Source organism: Peromyscus leucopus, chromosome 23, assembly GCF_004664715.2.
Source record: "Peromyscus leucopus breed LL Stock chromosome 23, UCI_PerLeu_2.1, whole genome shotgun sequence".
Taxonomy (NCBI): domain Eukaryota; kingdom Metazoa; phylum Chordata; class Mammalia; order Rodentia; family Cricetidae; genus Peromyscus; species Peromyscus leucopus.
Genome location: NC_051082.1, coordinates 45766457 through 45785952, shown reverse-complemented (window position 1 = coordinate 45785952; position 19496 = coordinate 45766457). Strand labels below are relative to the sequence as shown.

At 53.6% G+C, this 19496-nt stretch overlaps 1 protein-coding gene across 1 annotated transcript; it reads right to left on the bottom strand.

Annotated features, from left to right (window-relative positions):
• Positions 1-1387: 1387 nt before the first annotated feature.
• Arpc1b (actin related protein 2/3 complex subunit 1B) lies at positions 1388-16193 on the bottom strand. The gene is made up of 10 exons (XM_028890324.2): positions 16088-16193; positions 8432-8508; positions 7511-7615; positions 6764-6986; positions 5461-5568; positions 4320-4526; positions 4151-4226; positions 2710-2915; positions 1925-2015; positions 1388-1728 (listed from the first exon to the last, which is right to left on the bottom strand). The coding sequence occupies exons 2-10, from the start codon at positions 8493-8495 to the stop codon at positions 1690-1692; spliced, it is 1119 nt and encodes a 372-aa protein (XP_028746157.1). The 5' UTR covers positions 8496-8508; positions 16088-16193; the 3' UTR covers positions 1388-1689.
• Positions 16194-19496: the final 3303 nt, after the last annotated feature.

Sequence of the window (19496 nt, the reverse complement as noted above, 5' to 3'; positions counted from 1 at the left end):
TCCTTGTTTGGCAATTCATCTTCTGGCTGCTATACCCTAATTTTGTTCATGGCAGGTACCAGCAGGGCACACACCTACCTGGGAAAACACTATCAGGCTTTTTGCACAAAGCAAGATGCAGAGCCTAGATGTCAGTATCAGTAGAGTGAGACTTAGGGCTAGTACTCAACCTACAGTAGACCAGAGCAATACTGAGCTTCCCCTGTGGGCCTCCAGGTGCTGCCTGCTTGTCATATCCTAATCCTCTGCTAGAAGTCTCTAAAAGGTAATGGCCAGTGCTCACCAGTCTGAGCTATCCACTCAATCCTTAGCATTGTGGCAGTTGAAGAAGCAGGCCTAGCACAGCCAGTGAGTTACTTGTGTGTTCAGGACCAGTGAAAGGGTCCTGTCCTGGCCCCATCTGAGCTCTGAGAGGGGATGCTTCACCTGAGTGGCATTGTCCTTTGTGCATCCCCAGAGATCAAAGAGCTTGGGGGGTCTGTGGATCTGTTGGGGCACAAGGAGGGGTGGTATGGTTGCCAGAGGATCAAGCAGTGTGATGGCAGAGATGACACCCAGTCTATTTCCTAGTGACCTTTACCACACGTGACCTTTACCACACATGCCCTTGGGCCTGACCCCAATTGATGGTCTCTTGGAGGGATCCTGCATCTGCCCAGATTCAAGATTGGCTCCCAAATGAAGTCTGGTGGAAGAAGGTGGTAGCTATTTAACAATGCCTTCTTGCTGGTTCTAGGACTGAGTAGTAAAAAGGTAGTTTATCTCTTGAGCTGAAAGGCCAGCCTGGTCTACTGAGTGAGATCCAGGACAGCTAGGGTTACCCAGAGAAACCCTGTCTCAAAAAGAAAAAAGTTTATAACATTTGGAGGTGAGTGGCAGGGTTCCTGCTTGAGGCCCCCAGCACCAAACCAAAGTGTACTGCTTGGGTTGGAGGGAGAGTGTGATTGGGGATTGTTGGGGTCCTTTTACACATCTGAAGGCCTGACTGTCACAGAAACTCTGAGACCTGGGCTGAGTAATAGAAGCTTGTGTGCCTTGGTGCCATCTGCTAGAGTGATTTGTCTTACAGAAGGATGGTTTTCATCCTTGATGGAATTTTGTCAGCTTAGATGCTGTGTAAAAAAGGTAACCCAAAACATGTGACAAAAGGCCGTCGGCTAAAATAGAAATAGGGGATTGTACAAAAACCAATGAACATTTACCAGAATTCAGCTGCCCACATCAGAGTGGAGAAATGAGAGGTTTCCACCATGGTCCAGAGCAGTGTGTGCCCCGTTTGTGTTGGAATCACACCACTTAATAAGTAACCTGAAGCATAGTTGGGAGAGAGGGTCCCCTGTACTGAGGGTCAGTTTTGTTTCCAGCAGCCCACACAGCAACTCGCTTCTCTGAGACACAGGCAGGCCTGTCCGCAGATGGCATTTATTACCCCATTTTCTGAAGCGATTCATGACCAGCATTGTGCTTAGGGGCTTTTTCTTCTGTTCTTCCTTTTTTAAGCAGTAAGTGAAAGCATTTCTTTAAAAGGCACATATTCTTTAAATAGGTAGGAAAGTTCCCACCTGTCTCCTCCCTTCTTGGGGAGCATCCCCTTACTTGCACCCTAGAAGCATTCAGCAAAGCAGCCCTTGGCCTCCCCAGCGCCTTTCCCTCTTTCCCAGCATCTGGGTGAGGGTGGCACTCCACAGCTCATTTGATCTTCAGGTCCTTCAAGGCTGACTCCAAGCTCTGCAAGTAGAGAATGGACAGGCTGGTTTTCTCTGCTGTCCTGTAGACACTCCACACCCATCTCAGCCCCAGCACAAGAGAGGGCGGAGTTTGAATACCAACAGAAAGGCATGCACACCCAAAGGTCAGGAGATGATCCCCATCCCAGGCCCCAGGGCAGCTAAGAAAAAGGGGGGGGGTGCGGGGGCAGCTTCACCTTCACATCCCAGATGCTCATGCCACCATCCATGCCTGTAGTGCAGAACTGCGAGCACTTGGCCTTGCCCCCGCTGAGCACCGAGATTTGACTGTAAGGAGACTAGGTTTAGAGGCCAAGCTTGCTGGCCATGAGCTCCCAGACCCATTCCCATGAAAAGTACCAAGATGAGGTAGGACCAGCCAGGGAACAAGGCTTGGAGGAACAGTGTCAGGTGAGGGAAACAGTCCTCGCCAGAGAACAAGACCCTTGAAGCCTAGGCAAGGACAGGCCTGAGTGTATGGGGAATGCAGAGTGCCACTAGTGTGCTGAGCTGGAGAGGGGTGGTGAGGGGAGGGCTAGAAATGGGTAAGGGAGGATACTGTGCCTGGTAGTGAACAACCTTGGAAGCTAGGCTTGGATGTTGGCTCAAAAGACCTCCCAAGGCCTAGCCAGCCAAGGATCAGCAGAATCCCTGCTTCCTAGTATGTTTCAGGGTGGACCCCTGTGGCTGGTAGCTTTGGAGTTTTGGAGGGTCTCCCACACTTGAATCTAGCAAGAGACCCACTCCCAAGCATCCCACCAGTCACTCTCCTGCATCCTAGAGGCCCCGCCATGCCTTAGGCATGCCCCAGTCAGCCACATAGGTAGAGCCAGGCTGACTGCTAAGTTCCTACTATTTGAGTATGGCCTGGAAGTCGGCCTGCTTCCTCTAGTCCCCCTCCAGCACCATGCCATTTCACGCCCCCTCACTCTGGCTCCCACCCCAGCCCTCTGAAATGGGTCTTGGTTGTTTGCAGAAGCACCTGACACTGTTCTTGTGCAGTGAGTCTAGGCCGGCGCCTGTGGCTGCACCACCCTCAGAGCTGGCCTTCTTGTCGAGGTTCTGGAAGCGTTCTCGGGCTGTCAGGCCACGCTGGGAGCTCTGCTTGGGCACATCCAGCCGACCACCAAAGCTCAATGTCCCCGCAGAACTGTCATAGGTAAACAGCACGGGGAAGCAGTCGTGGCCCTGAGGAGGGACAGGAGTGCCACTGAAGCATCATTTGAGGTAGGGACTCTAAAATGGAAACTGAGGCTTGAGGTGAGACTGGAGATGAGGGCATCTGGCAGCTGAGGGCTACCAGGAGACAGATGCCCCAGCTGGGGGATACACCAGGACCCAGAGAGAGAGGGACTTCAGCCTCAGAGGTATCAAGTAGGCACAGATAAGAAGGCTGCCCTCCCCCGACCATGCAAGGCCAGCATCTACTTGATGTGTGACTGGGACCCTTTCCTTGAGCAGACCTCCATCCCAGCTGGGTGATCCGCCAGGGAGAAAATAAGCCTCCATATTAATGGAATAGTGGATAGACGAAACAGTAGCTTTTGGGACACTTGGTAACTCTGAGTCCATTTCCACAGGCCTGCCTCTAAAAAATCTGGTGGGTGTGCATGTGTGTGCATGGGCAGGTGCCATGGGTGCATGTTGATGTCAGAGGGCAACCTGTGAGAATTGGTTCTCTCCTTTCACCATGTGGGACCCAGGAATTGAACTCAGAGTCATCAGGGTGAAGAGCAAGTGCTTTTACCCCCAGAGTGACTTCACAGGCCTCAGTTAGGTATGGCCTTGTCATCTGCACTGGTCATTGTAAGCAAAGATGTTAGGGCACAATTCTAGAACGACTCTTCTACACTCAAGACAGCTGGGGAAGCACTGGAAACGAAGCCTCCTTCAGAGTCCCCTCCCCCACAACACCTACACTGGATAGATGTGCAAGCAAAAAACGTGTGCAATCCCAGGTATTCAAGAAGCTGAGGCAGGAGGATTATAAATTGGGGGTTGGCCTGGGTTACAGAATGAATTAAAGGCCAGCCTGGAGAACTCAGAGGGAAAAGGTAAGACTAGCCTAGGCCACACAGTGAGACCCTGTCAAAAATACCCTTGTGTCGTGCCATACACAGCTGGGAAATTTTTACTACAGCATACCCAAACTGTTATGCATAAAAGCACGACAAAAAGCAGGAGAGGAGCTGGGCAGTGGTGGCACACGCCTTTAATCCCAGCACTCGGGAGGCAGAACCAGGCGGATCTCTGTGAGTTCAAGGCCAGCCTGGGCTACAGAGGGAGATCCAGGACAGGCACTAAAACTACACAGAAAAACCCTGTCTCAAAAAACCAAAAAAAAAGCAGGAGGAGGGAGGAAGGGATGAGTGAAAAGAGACTATGTACTGGCCCCTGCCTTTGCATCCCCAAAGGCCACTTACCGCTGCCACTAGACTGTTTTCTGTGATGAAGGTGATGGCCAGGAGTGGCAAGGTTTCAGAGGCCAGGGTTGCAACGCTGAAAGAGAAAGCGCGTCAGCCATGCTGTCGCCCGATCCTGCTCTGGGCTTCAGTTGTAGCTGCCTGCCCCACAGCCTGTTCCCAAACTCACGCCATCTTCTTGTCAGCGTCCACCAGGCACACTGTGCTGTCATGGCTGACCCAAGCCACTCGGCTCCCACTGGCCGAGAAGCAGACTCCATGCACCCAGCCACAACTGCTGCTCGACTCGAACATCAGCTCCCCAAAGGGCATCTTCGAGCCCCACGGTGTAGGGGCTGGCCGCTCCTCCACCTCCTTGATATAGGCAGAGAAGATCCTGTAGAAGAAAACAGGGGCCTGAGAAGCGGATCCTCCCCCAAGTCAGCCTGTGGGCCAGGATGGGAGGCCTCCTGGTTCAGAGTCCTGTGGCCTGGAACCCAAGGGACCCTAACCTTAAAGCTGTCCATAACTTCGTGGCTCCAGGGGGTGTCCTAGTTCCTGCCAGGCTTGACGTGGACAGCCAGTGGCTAGAACAGCTCTTGGGCTCCAATTCTGCCCTCTCCTCTTGGCCCCACAACACTATCCCACACACATTAAACTCCTCCTGACCCACCTGTTTCACACCTATAATAGAGGACCGTAAGTTTGAGGATAGCCTGGGGTATACAGCAAGACACTGTCTCATGAAAACAAAAGTGGGTAGGACCAACCTACCTAGCAACCCGAAACCTTGTGGGACACCACACTCTGGGCCCAGGATTAAGAAAGGGGGCCTTTGGTGCCTATAGTTTCCCATGTGGGAATTCAGAGACTTGGGGAAGGGGCAATGTCTGCCTAGAGCTGGGAGGAATTTGAGCTCACTGGCCAAGAGAGGTTTCTAGGTCCAGAAGTGGAAAATAACAGAGTGAGTTTTGTTGAGGTCATCAGTCATTCAAACCTTAGTAGGAATAAGTACACAGCATTCATTCTTCAGTAGAAATCAGGACAGCTGTAGTGGGAGAGGCAGGGGAGGAGGACTTGGGGAGACCTTGCTGACATTCAGAGATGGCAAAGGACACATCTTGCTAAGATTCCATCCTGGGGTGCTAGCAGGCCATGATGGTGATCATGTGCAGAGCAAACCCTGTCTGATGCCCCAGGGATCCCAGGTCACCTTGCTGGTAGCGTATCAGGCGTTGGTTTGGAAGGAGGGGCTTGGGGTTCTTCCCCCACCCTCCAGTCTCTGCTATTGGTTGGCTAGGGTCCCCCTCTCAGGTGGATGGCCAGCTCACCTGCACTTGAAGTCACAGGAGCCTGCAGCCAGGAGCACGTTGTTGGGGTGCCAGTCGAGGCTGAGGACAGTGGAGCGGATGGGCTTTTTGATGTGCTTGCACACCCACCTACACACATGGGTGGAAAAGGCAGGCAGGTGGGTAATGTGGACAGCAGTGTCCTGGGGGACAGTCAACCGATGACACACACTTGAGTGACCACTCCAGGCAGCGATGTCCTGGGTTCCTTCTGAGGTGAGAACTTGTCACCACCAACCACATAAGATCACATGGTTCTAAATGGCTAGGGTAGAATTTGAATTCTGGTTTTCTAGACTCAAAACTGTCCTTGTCTTCCAACACTGGCTGGGACAGGCCATCTGGTGCACACAAATACTAGAGAATCGAATTCAAGGGTAACCTTAGCTACATAGCAAGATCCTGTCCAAAAAAAAAAAAAAACTAGGGCTGGCAATGTGGTTCGGCAGCAGAGCTCTTATCTAGTATGCAGGAGACCCTAGGTTCAGTTCCCTAGGGCTGGAGATGTAGTTCAACTGGTGGAGTGTTTGCCCAGCATTCACGAAGCCTTACATTCCATCCCTATCCCTGCAGACACCAGGCATGGTGGTACACACCTGTCATCCCAGCACTAAGGCAGAGGCAGGAGGATCACAAGTTCAAGGTCACCTTGGCTATACACTGAGCTTGAAGCCACCCTGGGCCGCATTTAGACCCTGTCTTTTTTGTTTGTTTTGGTTTTTCGAGACAGGGTTTCTCTGTGCAGCTTTGGAGCCTGTCCTAGAACTCACTCTGTAGACCAGGCTGGCTTCAAACTCACAGAGATCCACCTGCCTCTGCCTCCCAAGTGCTGGGATTAAAGGCGTGTGCCACCATCACCCAGCTAGACGCAGTCTTTTAAAAAGTGTGGCTGGGTGTTTGTCAGTGGCCCCTGGAGTATGATACCTCAGAGACAAGTGGGTGGCAGGCCCAGTCCACAGTGCTGCCAGGAAGCTGGTGGCAGTGTGTGCACAGGGCTTGTGTAGTGTCCCCAGAAGTAGCAGTGGCATGGTCTATGTCTCTGGTGTTACCAAGTCAGAGCTGTGGGACCACAATAAAGAGGACTCACTGCCTCACCAGCAAGGCTCAGAAGACAGATTTCCCTGGAATTATGGGAGCAAGAGTCTCCTCATTTCATTTGCTGTGGTCTGGGACACTCTGATCTTGCATCCTGTAGGTCTGCAGTCCTGGGCTCCACCAACACCCCTACCCCCACTCTGCATTATACCCCCCCCCCAGCCTTCTCTGACCCCAACCAAGCACCCACCAGTCATTCTCCTGTTCAAAATAACAGATGGAGATGACACGGGAGCCACTGCCCACGGCGAACTTGTTCTCATTGGGGGCCCAGCGCACACAGCGGGCAGCTCGGTTGATCCGCAGGATGACCAGTGTAGGCTTCCACGTGCGGCCCTTCAGCGTCCACACATAGGCATTGCGGTCTGTGCCGCAGGTCACAATGCGGTTACTCTCAGGGGCCCAGTCGATGCCTGCAGGGTTGGGTCAGAGGACACAGGCTAAAGCCACCAAAGCTACAGTGGCCACGCCTAGATGTTTAACTATGGTGCCCAGTGCCTTGCTCACACTAACAAGTACTCTATAACTGAGCCAAGCCTCTAGACCCTCACTGGGCAATTTTAGGCAGGTGCTCTACTGCTGAGCTACATCCCCAACCACTCACTGGCATCCCCTGCCCCTAACAGACACTCCTGTCAATAATAATGTACAACAACATAATCTTTTTAGCGCTGAAGCCAACTGGACTTTTAATTTTAAAAATTCATTTTGTGTTTGCGTATACTAGTTTGTAGAAGTCAGAGGACAACTTGCAGGAAGTGGTTCTCTTCCTCTGTGTGGGCCCTGGGGATGGACCTCAAGTAAGTTCCTTTATCAGCTGAGCCATCTTTATGGTCCCGAAACCAGTTTGAACATGTTTTCACACGGTGAGTGAGTGGACAGCCCCACCCCGGCCTGCTGTCCCTCGGCCCCTCTCTCGAGGGTGGTCCTGACACACCTGTCACCTGCCCGTTGTGCTCCTTAAGCTCGTGGACCTTGTTCCACTTGGCTCCGCTCTTCTCATAGATGTGCACCTCGTGGTTGTTGGGGCAGATGGCGATCTCTGTGGGAGGGAGGCAGCAGCATGGGTGCCCGCCCTTCCCACCTCTGCTCCCCCTCAGGTGCTCTTCAAGAGCCAGGCTGTCCTGTCTGAAACCTCTCACGTCCTGCTGGGCCACCCCAGGCCTGTCCCCATCACCCTGAATTTTCCCACAGCAATCCTCACCCCAGCCCACAGCTCTGGCAGAAGCCATTACTGCCCTATCTCCAAGACCTTCATCCTGGCCTGGGGCCTTCCTACCCACGCCTTTAAGTTTTCTGCATTTGTTTATTTTGTGCACGTGTGTACGTATGGGAGTACCACAGCATGTGAGTGAGTGGAAGTCAGAGGTAGAGTGGTGAGTTCTTTCTTTCCAACATGTGGGTCCTGGAGACCAAACTCACCGGGCTTGGCAAGCAATGCCGAGCCATCTCACTGGCCCATTTTGTTGGATTTTGGAGATAAGGTCTCGCTGTGTAGCTCAGGCTGGCCTCAAACATATACTCTCCCTGCCTCAGCCTCCTCAGTTTTGGGATGGCAGGTGTGTACTACCATGCCCTGTCCTTTGTGTTTCTCATCGTAACTCCACCACCCACCAGACTGTTCGGGAGGCCCAGGCGGTTCACCGCCATCCGCCCAACATGCCAACATCTCTTTCTACCCGCCTGGCCTCCCCGCTCGCTCTTGGGTTCATCATTCGTCTCCCAGAAGCAAGCACTTGCCTTAAGCACAGAGACTCAAAGCATGGGGTCTGGCTGCACCCCTGTTTCACTGCCCTGTCACCCCAATGTCCCAACTAATCCCAGTTCAGCAGGCCACCTTGCAGAAGTCAGCACTCACGTGTACGGTCCTTGTTCCAGGCATGGCAGCTGATGGGTTCCACGAGGAAGCTGTGGTAGGCCATAGTCACTTGTCTCCTGGACCCAGGGGAGGGGACAGAATGCAGGTCAGCTGTGCCCTGTCTTGGCAGGGAAGCAGCGTGGGTCACCCTAGTCTCCTGACTGGCCAAGCATGTTACAACCTCTCCTTGAGCCCAAGAGTCCCTCATCCCAAAAAAGCGGGTGTCACAGATGTCCTGGGCTCTAGAGAACAAAAGGTGGGTAGAACAGAGCTTGGGACTGCAGGCAATGACACTATGTGAGTGGGGACTGGGACCCTGAGCCACACTGGCCTGTCACTTCTCACCTGTGCCCCAGTTTCTTCATAGTGTAGACAGACAGACACACACACACATCATGAAAATTAAACAGTCCCATAATCCACTTCAAACAGAGCCCACCTGTCAGTGCCCTGGTCCTCCCTTCCGAGCCCCGTGGGTGGAACAAAGGCCAGGCGGGTAAGACAGCTCACATTCTAGAGCTGGTCGCAGCAGAGCCGTGGCTGGGCTCCCACAGCCTCCCCATCCCGACTCAGGTTCACAGGTCTCAGCAGAGCCACGGCTGGGCTCCCACCGCCTCCCTCCCCACCAGCCCTGCCTGGCTGAGGAGCTGCCTCTGCTCCCCTGGCTGGCCTCCCCCAGGGCATGCATTCCCCATGCTTCTCCCACACCCTGCCAGATGTCCCTTCCTGGCCACCTCTGTCCACATTTTCACGTCTCCGAGATCTTCTCTGTTGTCCCCTCCATTCTCCTCCACCAAGACACCCATCCAAAAATATCACGGAAAGTCACTTCCCGAAACCGCGTTCTGCCTAACCCCTTCCCTCAGCTCCCCAGTCATGAGGTTTCCAGAGTGGGGAGGCATCATGGCACTGTTTGCCAGCCACATGACCCAAAGCACATCACCTGCTGTTCCTGAACCTCATTTCCTCATCCACACAATGCAACAGTAACCCTGCCCACCCTGCCTGAGGTGTGGAGAGTAGAGTGAGATGCCAAGGCTGGGCCTGATAGCACATGCCTGGAATTCCAGCCATGGGAAGAGTAAGTCAGGGTGGTCATGAGTTCAAAGCCACCCTGGGCTACCCAGACCTTGTCTCAGGAAACCAACAGGGCTGGAGATGTAACTCAGTTGGCAGAGTGCTGGCCTAGCTAGCGTTCATGAGGACCACATAAACTGGGTGTGGTGGCACAAGCCTAAGAGGCGGAGGCAGGAGAATAATCGTTAAGTTCACAGTCATCCTCAGCACATACTGAGTTCCAGGCTAGTCTGGGCTACAAGCACTGCTGTCTCGTAACAACAACAAAAAGATACAGCATGGCTGGTAGGTGATCGGGAAGTGGTCCATCGGTCTAGACGGATGTTTTCAGTGGGTAAAGGCACTTGCCACCAAACCTGATGACCTGAGTTCAATCCCTGGGACCCACATGATGGAAGGGACGAACCGACTTCCTCGGGTTGTTCTGTAACCTCCACATGCATGCGTGGCACAAGCATGAAGAAACAGATAGTTCTTTAAAGACACGTTAAAGGAACCAGCTGACAAGCTATGCTTTTGTTCCACGATATGCGTGATGCCCAGCCTCAATTTCCTGAGACATGCTCTCCCTGGCCCTACAAGCTAACCCTGAGCTACATGGGCATACTCCTGCCTCAGGCCCCTGCACTAGCTGTTCCCTGAGCCTATAATGCTCTACACACACACACACACACACACACACACACACACACACACCTCGGGCCTACATCCTTTGCCATTTCATTCTGAGTTCAGTTGCATCATGGTCCTTCCACTGAGCACTCACTGATAAACCCTGCCCATGGCGGCCCCACTCTGCTAACCTGGTGAAAACCTCTTGCTTACAGGTGCAACAGGGACATTTAGACAGTTCCTGGGTGGCACAGGAAACATCTGCCAGCAGAAACCAGGACTGTATCTGGCTCCCACGCCCAGAATGGTGACCTAGTGGACTCTCAGAAAACCTTTGCTCAGCAAGCGGGTGTGTGCACACCTGTCTCAGGCTAGATGGATGCACACCATCCTAGATGGATGTATTCGAGCTTTGCACACAGGGGCCAGGTGTCACTCTGCAGATGGAGAACTGCCTGTCTCTGCCTCCTCGGCACTGGCATGACGTGTGTGCGTGCCACCACACCTAGCCATTTTCTGGTTTTTCGAGACAGAGTTTCTTTGTGTAGCCTTGGTTGTCCTGGGCTGGCTTCAAACTCACAGAGATCCCCCTGCCTCTGTCTCCTGAGTGCGGGGTGGGGGGTGGGATTAAAGGCGTACACCACCATGCCCCGCTGTCTTTTGTTGTTGGCTTTAATTATGTGGAGGTGGAAGGACACAAGTGGTGCGAAGCCCAAAATGGCCAGTAGAGGGCACCTGGTTCCCTGGAACTGGAGTCCTAGGCGGCCATGGGCCGCCCTACCTGGTTCTGTACCGATGAGCCATCTCTCCCACACCACACCCAGCTTTTTCACAGGGGCTCTGGGGATCAAACTCAGGTCCTCATGCTTGCAAGCACACTTAGCATACATGGTCTTCCTTTTACAGATCAAGCCACAGCAGCCTCCCCTAGCTCCCAGATCCCGGAGGAGCTCGGCTAAGGGGAGGGACCCAGGAGAACAACCTGGAAGCCCTCACCTTAGCCTGCAGGATAGATGGGAATCCCCCTGAGCACATGTGGTGGATCTCCCAGCCAGGGCCACCACAGCCAACAGTCCTCCTGCCTTCCCCTAGAAGAGGCTGGCCAAACTAGGATTCTGACCTGGCTAGTAATTTATATAAACCCTCGCTGATGATCTTCCCTTTAAAAAAACAGATCGGACAGCCTGGTCTACTGAGCAAGTCCCAGGACAGCCAAGGCTGCACAGAAAAACCCTGTCTCAAGAAACAATCAGCAGAGGAAACCTGTGGTCAGCCTAATCCATAAAATACATCAGCACAGCAGGGCTAAGCCAGAAGCCACTCCAAAGTCCAGCTGAGCTCTGGCTGGTCCCTAACTGCAGTGGAAGTTGATGCCCATCCTTCCCCATGGGAGTAAGAAGGGCAGGGCTGTAGCCTGCCTTCCCAGTATCGGCCCCATCACTCTCCATGGGCCTGACACTGCCCTCAGCAGCAGGCTCCGTGTGTCCTAGAGGGTAATTTAAGACAACTGGAGGAGCCCTGGCCCCCATTTTCTGGAACCTGACGGTTGTGTGGAGGAGCAGTAAAAGCTGCTAATGCTAACCATAGACATAGAGTGACCGAGTGAATGACAGTGTCCACTGGTTGGGCACAGGAGAGCCAGAAACAAATGGTGATAGGGAAGACTCACTTCCCTCTTCTTACAGCTTCTGAAAGCAACCAAACTGGCAAGACCCCAGACCTTACAGCAGGGGTGGAGGAGGGAGTGTCACCCACTGCCTGCCATCCTCCTGGTGTAAAAAGGACCTAAAGCTGCGTCTGGTGGCCCATGCACACCTTTAAAACCCAGCACTCGTGACAGAGGCAGGGTCTCTGTTTGTTTCAAGGCCAGCCTGGTCTACACAGTGTGCTCCAGGCAAGCCAGGGCTACACAGAGATCCTGTTGGGGGGGAGGGGAGAAAAAAAAAGGACACAGAAAAATGCGACCAAGAGTGGGGTGTGGTGATAGGAGCCGTAATCATGGCACTCGAGGCTGAGGAGGGAGGGTTTTTACTTACTTTGGTGCTGCTGGGGATGAGATCCAGGGCCTGTGCACTCTGTTGCTGAGTTAGACCCTGAGCCCTCTCATCCATCTGTCAAAGGAGGTGGGGAAGGAGGGGGCTGAGACTGCTCCTGCTCTATTATTGCCCTGGAAACTGGGAGAGTCTGGGGGAGTGTGGATTAAACTTCCTGTCTGGCTCCAAGCCATCTCCTGCCAGCACAGGACCAGGTCTCTCTGTTCTCCCAGGAGCGCTGCCCACACAGGGCTACTCCCTGCTAGCAGACCCAGCGCTGGCTAGGGCAAGGGAGGCATCCTGAGGGTCTGTTTCGCTCTGAATCCCTGCCAGTAGCACTCAGTAGTGCTTTGGGTCTTCAAGGTGAGTTGTTTTTATCCTGAAGATGCCGAAGAACATGAACTGGGGTCTTGACAGGACCTTAAGTTTCTGAGACATGAATTTTTCTTTTTTTTTTTTTTTTGTTGGTTTTTGTTTTATTTTTGTTTTTTGAGACAAAGTTTCTCTGTGTAGCCCTGGCTGTCCTGGAACTCACTCTATAGACCAGGCTGGCCTCAAACTCTGAGATCTGCCTGGCTCCACCTCCCAAATCCTGGGATTAAAGGTATGTGCCACTATTGAGCTAGACATAAATTCTTGAACTGTGCTTGGTGGCACACACCAGTAATCCCTTGCACTCTAGAGACTAAGGTAGGAGGATTGTGAATTTGAGGTCAGCTTCAGGTACATATGAAAACTGATTTTTCCCCCTTCACAGTATTGGGGATGGAACCCAAAGTCTTGTGCATTCTAGGTAAGTGTTCTAACTGGGAGCCACACCCCAGCCCCTCACTGGGGGATTCTAGGCAGGGCTCTACCACTGAGCCACACCCAGGCCCTTCACTGGGGAATTCTAGGCAGGTGCTCTACCACTGAGCCACACCCAGGCCCTTCACTGGGGATTCTAGGCAGGTGCCCCCCCCCCCCCCCCCCCAGGCTCTACCACTGAGCCACACCCAGCCCCTTCACTGGGGATTCTAGGCAGGTGCTCTACCACTGAGCCACACCCAGGCCCTTCACTGGGGAATTCTAGGCAGGTGCTGTACCACTGAGCCACACCCCTAGCCCTCCAGGAATATTTTTTGACCATTGCTGAATGAATGACTTCTACTTTCTTTTTGCTATCTGTCTTGAGGGATGGTGAGGCAGAGAACACGCCCTGTTGCATCACAGCAATACATCAACAACTGGGGGGGGGGGGCGGGCTAGGAACAAATGGTCAGAAAAATCAGAAGCCTTTACCCTAGGACATCTCCTGTGGCTGGAGAGGACTGATGCAACTGCCCTCCTAAGCCAGCCAGCCAGAGCCTCAGGCTGCTGTGCAGCCAAGTGCGGGGTTAAAACAGGGTGTGGTACCACACTTAGGAGGCTGAGGCTGGAGGATCATGAGTTTGAAGCCAGCTTGGGCTTCATAGTGAGAACCTGTCTCAAATAAATAAGTAAACAGAGGCTGGCAAGATGTCTCAGTAGGTAAAAGTGCTTGCTGCCCAGCCTGATGACCTGAGTTTGATCCCCTGGACCCACACAGTAAAGGAATCAACTCCTGTAACTCGTCCTCTGACTCCCCCTATACACACACACACACACACACACACACACACAGAAATGCAGTAATAAATAAATAAAATACTCTAGCTCTCTCCATCCTGGCTGGGTATCCTCCATCCCACGGACACAGTCTATTGGTCCTTCCTTGCTCACTTGGCTTTTCTTGGCTCTGTTTCCTTGAATCCAGTTTGGCTGAATTTGAGACTTAGACCAAGCAGGAGTTGCCTACAGCAAGGACCTTGGCTCCACAGGCAATCCAGGAAGTCCCCGCCCAGCTCAGGCCTCGCTCGGAGCAGCCAGCAGCAGTTTTTTTTTCTTTTTTATGGTGCTAAGCCTTACTCAACTTCCTGTTGTGGGTAGGAGCCTGGGTGGTGTGAGCAGCCCTCGAAACCCCGGTTCCTCCTCCTCTAGGCTTCTCTTGAAGTCTTACTGAACTAGGCAAAGCCAAATCCAGCAACACAGATTAAAATAATTTTAAAATACTGTAAAACACCAGTTCAAATAATCAAAACAAAACTCATCCAAAACCCATAAAACTCAGTGCTGGCAGGACTGTGGAGAGATCCTCGGTTGTTCATTTGTTGTGTGTATTTGAAGGGCTGTGTGCTAACTAACTCCAACAACTCGTTTAAGAGCAAACAGAACATGAGACTGGAGAGAAGATGCTGTGATTAAGAACACTTGCTGCTCTCGCAGAGAACCTGGGTTCAGCTCTAGTAGCTCACAGCCACCAATACTCAGCTCCAGGGGAATCTGACATTTTTCTGCCATCCTAGGGAGGGAGAGAGAATGCTCGCGAGGGAGAACACACGAGAACGAACACAAACACACACACACACACACACACACACACACACAGGCCAGTGACAGAGTGGAAAAACCCACATACCACTTGGGGGGCTGGAGGGTGTGGCTCATTAGTAGAGCACTTGTTTAACAAGCGTGAGGCCCTGGGACCAAGACAAAACACTCTAATCCATACTGAGGTTATTTATTTTTTAAAATGACACAAATGTGTGCTCACCTTTAATCTCAGCACTGGGGGAAGCAGAGGTAAACTGATCTCTAAGAGCTTGAGGCCAGCCTGGTCTACATAATGAGACCCTGTCTAAAAAAAAAAAAAAAACCCAACCAACCAAACAAACAAAAAACCCAAAGCAAAAAAGGATCGCCAGAAATTTCATTCACACAGAACTTTGCCTTACACTCTTGCGTGCGTGTCCGTGGATGTCAGGGGACAACCTCGGCTATCTTATCCCACCCCAATCGGGGCACTAGGATTACAGACATACTTCCTGTTTCTCGTAAGATGCTGGAGATTCGAACTCAGGTCTTCATGCTTGCACGGCCAGTGTTTTTATGCACAGCGCCATCTCCCAGCCCCACACATTCTCTTACAATCCAAGTCTGTAAATCTGTTTCTTTTTCATTTTGCACGTGAAGAAGTTTAACTTCCCTCAAAGTCACCCGGCAGGGTTGCAGTTTGGGCCCCCACCATCCTACCACCACGCAAGGCAAGGTTCAACCCGGGTGCAGAAATGAGGTCGGCAGCAGCAGGCAGGCAGGCACACTGCCAAGTGTGTTGGCCACATCTGGCCGCTAAGCCTCCGGATCTGGAAGGTCCCCATTTTCCAGTCAAGGCAAGTTGAGCTCCACAGCGACTGGGTGGCTCGCCGGTGTCACCGGCCACGCCGCCCCAGGCTGGAGCTGCCTCGGGGAACAACTCTAAGACCAGCACCTGGGCTGACTCCCAGTTTGGGGAATCCTGGGGGCCCGATCGGACCTTCCCAGTCCCGAGTGGCCGGCTGGGCTTCTCTCGCGCTGCCGGGGTCCGCTCGCCCCGCACCGCACTGGGTGAGACCCAGAAACCTGAATCCGTGAATCCCGGCGGGGTGGGCACGGTCACTGGGGGATGAGGCGGGGCGGGGGCGCCAGCTCATTTCCCGGTCGCAACAACCCGGAAGGCTGCGGACCAAGGGGGAAGTGACTGGGCGTGGGGCCCTGCACCCGAAGTAACGGGGCGACACCGGGCGCGGTGATCGAAAAGCGGGACCAGAAAAGCGGAGAAAGGGCGCGAGGGCTGGGGCTGTGCCGCCTTGATGGCGTCGAGTGCGCGGGGAATTTCTGCGGTTCCTCCCACCGCGCCCCGCATCTCCAGAACGCCGCCCCCCAAGAGTTCCTCTTCAATCTCACCCTCGCCGGGAGCCCCATCAGGCCCCCGTGCACACGGCCCTCCAATCCCCTCTCACCCCACCCCCCTCACCGTCGAACATAGCTTCAAGTCCCCGGACTTCTAGGTGGCCTCATATCCCCCACACACACCACGCGACCACCCCACGCCGCTCACCTCGGGGCGCCCCGGCCGCGGACTCTGGACAGTCGACGCGCCGAACCGGCTCTGAGACCCGCGCAGCGCCGCAGCCACTTCCTCGTGGGCGGGGGGCGGGGCCTCCGGGCACAGCCCCGCAGGGACCGGGGGCGGGACCCGGGCGGCTGTGGCCAGATCCCAGGGCCCGCCCACCCCCGGAGGTACGGAGCCGCCCGGACCTCAGTCAAGTCCAGCTCGGCTCAAGATTCGCTTGGAGAGCGCACGTTGTCTCTCCGAACTACTTTCTGCGTGGGGAAACTGAGGCTGGGAGAGAGGGGGAGCCGGAGCTCGAGCCACAAAGAATGCAGAGGCTTTGAGACCACAGGCAGGCACCCCGGAACTCAGTGACCCCTGCGGACCTCTGGCCCTCGCGCTCTGGGAGCCACTCCAGGCACCCAATTGCAGACCTTGGCGGTAGGCGTCCCCCCACCCCAGATCCTCAGTGTACCAAAGGAGGCACTGCCACTCCAGGTGACTTCTTGTTTCTGTCGTCCCACACACTTCGCTTCTGCAAGTCACCTGGGCCGTCTTGCAGCCACCTGAGTCAGGTGGTGCTCCAGGGTCACCCAGGCCGGTTGTTTCCGAGGTCACTTTGCCCCCCACCCATCCTGTGAGAGAGCCTCCCTAGACTCCCAGCCGTATCCTGTGTCACTAATCCTGGCTTCATTTACAGAGACCCTGAGCACTTCCTCTAGGGGTGGCTAGCATAGTTAGAAGTGCTTACTCTTGTGATGACCCACACCTGAACAGGTTCAAGTTCATCCTTGGCTGCATAGCCAGTTCAAGACCAGCCCTTGTTACATGACACCCTGCCTCAAAAAAACAAACAAATGGGCCAGCGAGTCGGCTCAGATGGCAAAGGTGTTTCCCACCAAACCTGAGGACCTGGGTTGGATCCCAAGAAACCACAGGGAGAAGGAGAGAACAGATTCATGCAGGTTGCCCCCTGACCTTCACACATATGCCATAGTGCACTATAGTGTAAACACACACACACACACACACACACACCACACACACATCGTAAATCAATGAATGTAATACTTTGTTTTTCAAGACAGGGTTTCTCTGTGTTGCCCTGGCTGTCCTGGAACTCACTCTGTAGACCAGGCTGGCCTCAGATTCACAGAGATCCATGTGTCTCTGCCTCTGAGTTCTGGGATCAAAGGAATGTGCCACCATGTCTGGTGAAATAAAAAAAAAAATCTTAGGTTTGGAGTGGTTCCCATAGTCCATGCCCAGTGAATCTATTTTTCTTAGTGTGGTTTGGGATTCTAACTCCGGATCCTACACATTCAGCAAGCATTCTACTATTGAGCTACACCCCCAGTTTTCACTTTTTACATTGTCTAAGTGTCTGGGGCTGGAATTGAACTCTGGCAGGCCATGAACTTGTGATTCTCCTGCCTTCATTCTCTTTGTGCCACCAGACCAAGCTCAGTAAGATTTAGCTCAGATTTTCATGAGTGACTGTTCCTGTCACCAAGACAGAAGTGCCCTGATCCTGGGTCCCCACCTTGCTATTCCTGTAGATTTGTTTCTGTAGCCTTGGCAAGGCCGGGTTTCTTTGGTTTGGCTAGGAAAAAAAAAAACTGCACCAGCAGCCTTCTTCCCCTGGGACAAGCACTTCCCTGGCTTCCGTTCTGTCCCAGCTCAGCTCTCTAAGAGCCCAGGGTAAAAGCCTGGGGAATGGCCCCAGGAGGCCTTGAGTGATCTGACTCTGTAAGCTAGTGGTGCGTCCTCTGTCCTGAACTAGTGACCTGAAATGACCCAGTGTCTTTGGAGGATGAACAAAGTAAAGTCAAGCCACTCTAGATAGTGACCCACTGCAGAGAAGCCCTTTCTGGGTGAGCTGTATGAGTGAAGGGCAGGAGCCTGGAAGAGGAGACGAGCCCTCAAAGCAGAGCACAGAGCAAGGCAATCCCACAGAGAAAACCAGAGCTCTGGTCAACTCTGGTCAGCTTGAGCTCAAGCTGCCTTCAGGAGGGTTGAGAAGCATGGACCAAGTTCTCTCTCTCTTTTTGGGGGGGGTGGTTGGGTAAGGAACCTAAGGCCTTGCACATGCACTGAGCCACACCCCAGCCCCTCACTGGGGATTCTAGACAGGTGCTCTACCACTGAGCCACACCCCAGCCCCTCACTGGGGATTCCAGGCAGGTGCTCTACCACTGAGCCACACCCCAGCCCCTCACTGGGGGATTCCAGGCAGGTGCTCTACCACTGAGCCACACCCCAGCCCCTCACTGGGGGATTCCAGGCAGGTGCTCTACCACTGAGCCACACCCCAGCCCTCACTGGGGATTCCAGGCAGGTGCTCTACCACTGAGCCACACCCCAGCTCCTCACTGGGGGATTCTAGGCAGGTGCTCTACCACTGAGCCACACCCCAGCCCCTCACTGGGGGATTCTAGGCAGGTGCTCTACCACTGAGTCACACCCCAGCTCCTCACTGGGGATTCTAGGCAGGTGCTCTACCCCGGCCCCTGTCTGCTTTGTTATGTCGGTTTGAGGACTGCTTCTTCCTGCTTTGGAAATGGACCCGATGGGATGAAGAAACAGCACACTGCAGCAGCGTGTTCGTGTCACTGGCTCTTCCATTCTTGGACCCCAATAGAGAAACTGCACGTGAGATTCACTCAGCACCATCTACACAGTGAAGGAATGATAGATAAAGCAGTGCTAGAAAACTGAATAGAATTCTGGTTCTGCCACTTAAGCCTTGCTCTACCTCAGTTTCCACATCTGAGAAGTAAGGCTTTCAGGCACTACCTCCTGCCCCTGCCTCATGGGGAGAAATAACTAGACATTAAATGTCTCCTGAAGCCCTCCGTTGGAGGGCCTCCTGCTGGTAGCACGAATGAGATGTGATTGGATCCAGAAGGTGCTGGCCCCAACAGTGGGTGAGTCCACTGGGTTCTTAGCCGGATTCATTGCTAGGAGCTCAGACCTGAGAAGCAAGTCCTGGAGAAGTGCCTTGAAGGGTGCATCTTAATCTGCTGGCTCGCCCACTCTGCTTCCTACGGCTGTGAGGTGAGCAGCTGGGCTCCACTACACCCTCTGTGGCTGTCACACTCTGGACTGAAGCCATGGGGTAAAGCAGATCGTGTGTGTGTGTGTGTGTGTGTGTGTGTGTGTGTGTGTGTGTGAGAGAGAGAGAGAGAGAGGGGGGGCGGGGGAGGTCAGCCTCCGTCAGACAGCTTGTGTTTTGAGTTTCTCTTTGGCCTGGAATTCACCGTGTGTGTGTGTGTGTGTGTGTGTGTGTTAGGTTGGCAGACCTTTGCATCCCAGCAATGTTTTCACCTCCCAGCAGAGGGTTACAGGTACATGTCACTAAGCCCGCTTATGTCTGTTCGTTTTTGAGACAGGTTCTCACGATGTAGCACTGGCT

Coding starts and splice junctions, on each gene's coding strand:
- Arpc1b (XM_028890324.2), bottom strand. CDS start 8,495: ATGGCCTACCACAGCTTCCTCGTGGAACCCATCAGCTGCCATGCCTGG. Junction 4,527..5,460: donor TCCTGTGACTTCAAGTGCAG/GTGAGCTGGCCA, acceptor TTTCTTCTACAG/GATCTTCTCTGCCTATATCA. Junction 4,227..4,319: donor GACGCTGACAAGAAGATGGC/GTGAGTTTGGGA, acceptor TTTCTCTTTCAG/CGTTGCAACCCTGGCCTCTG.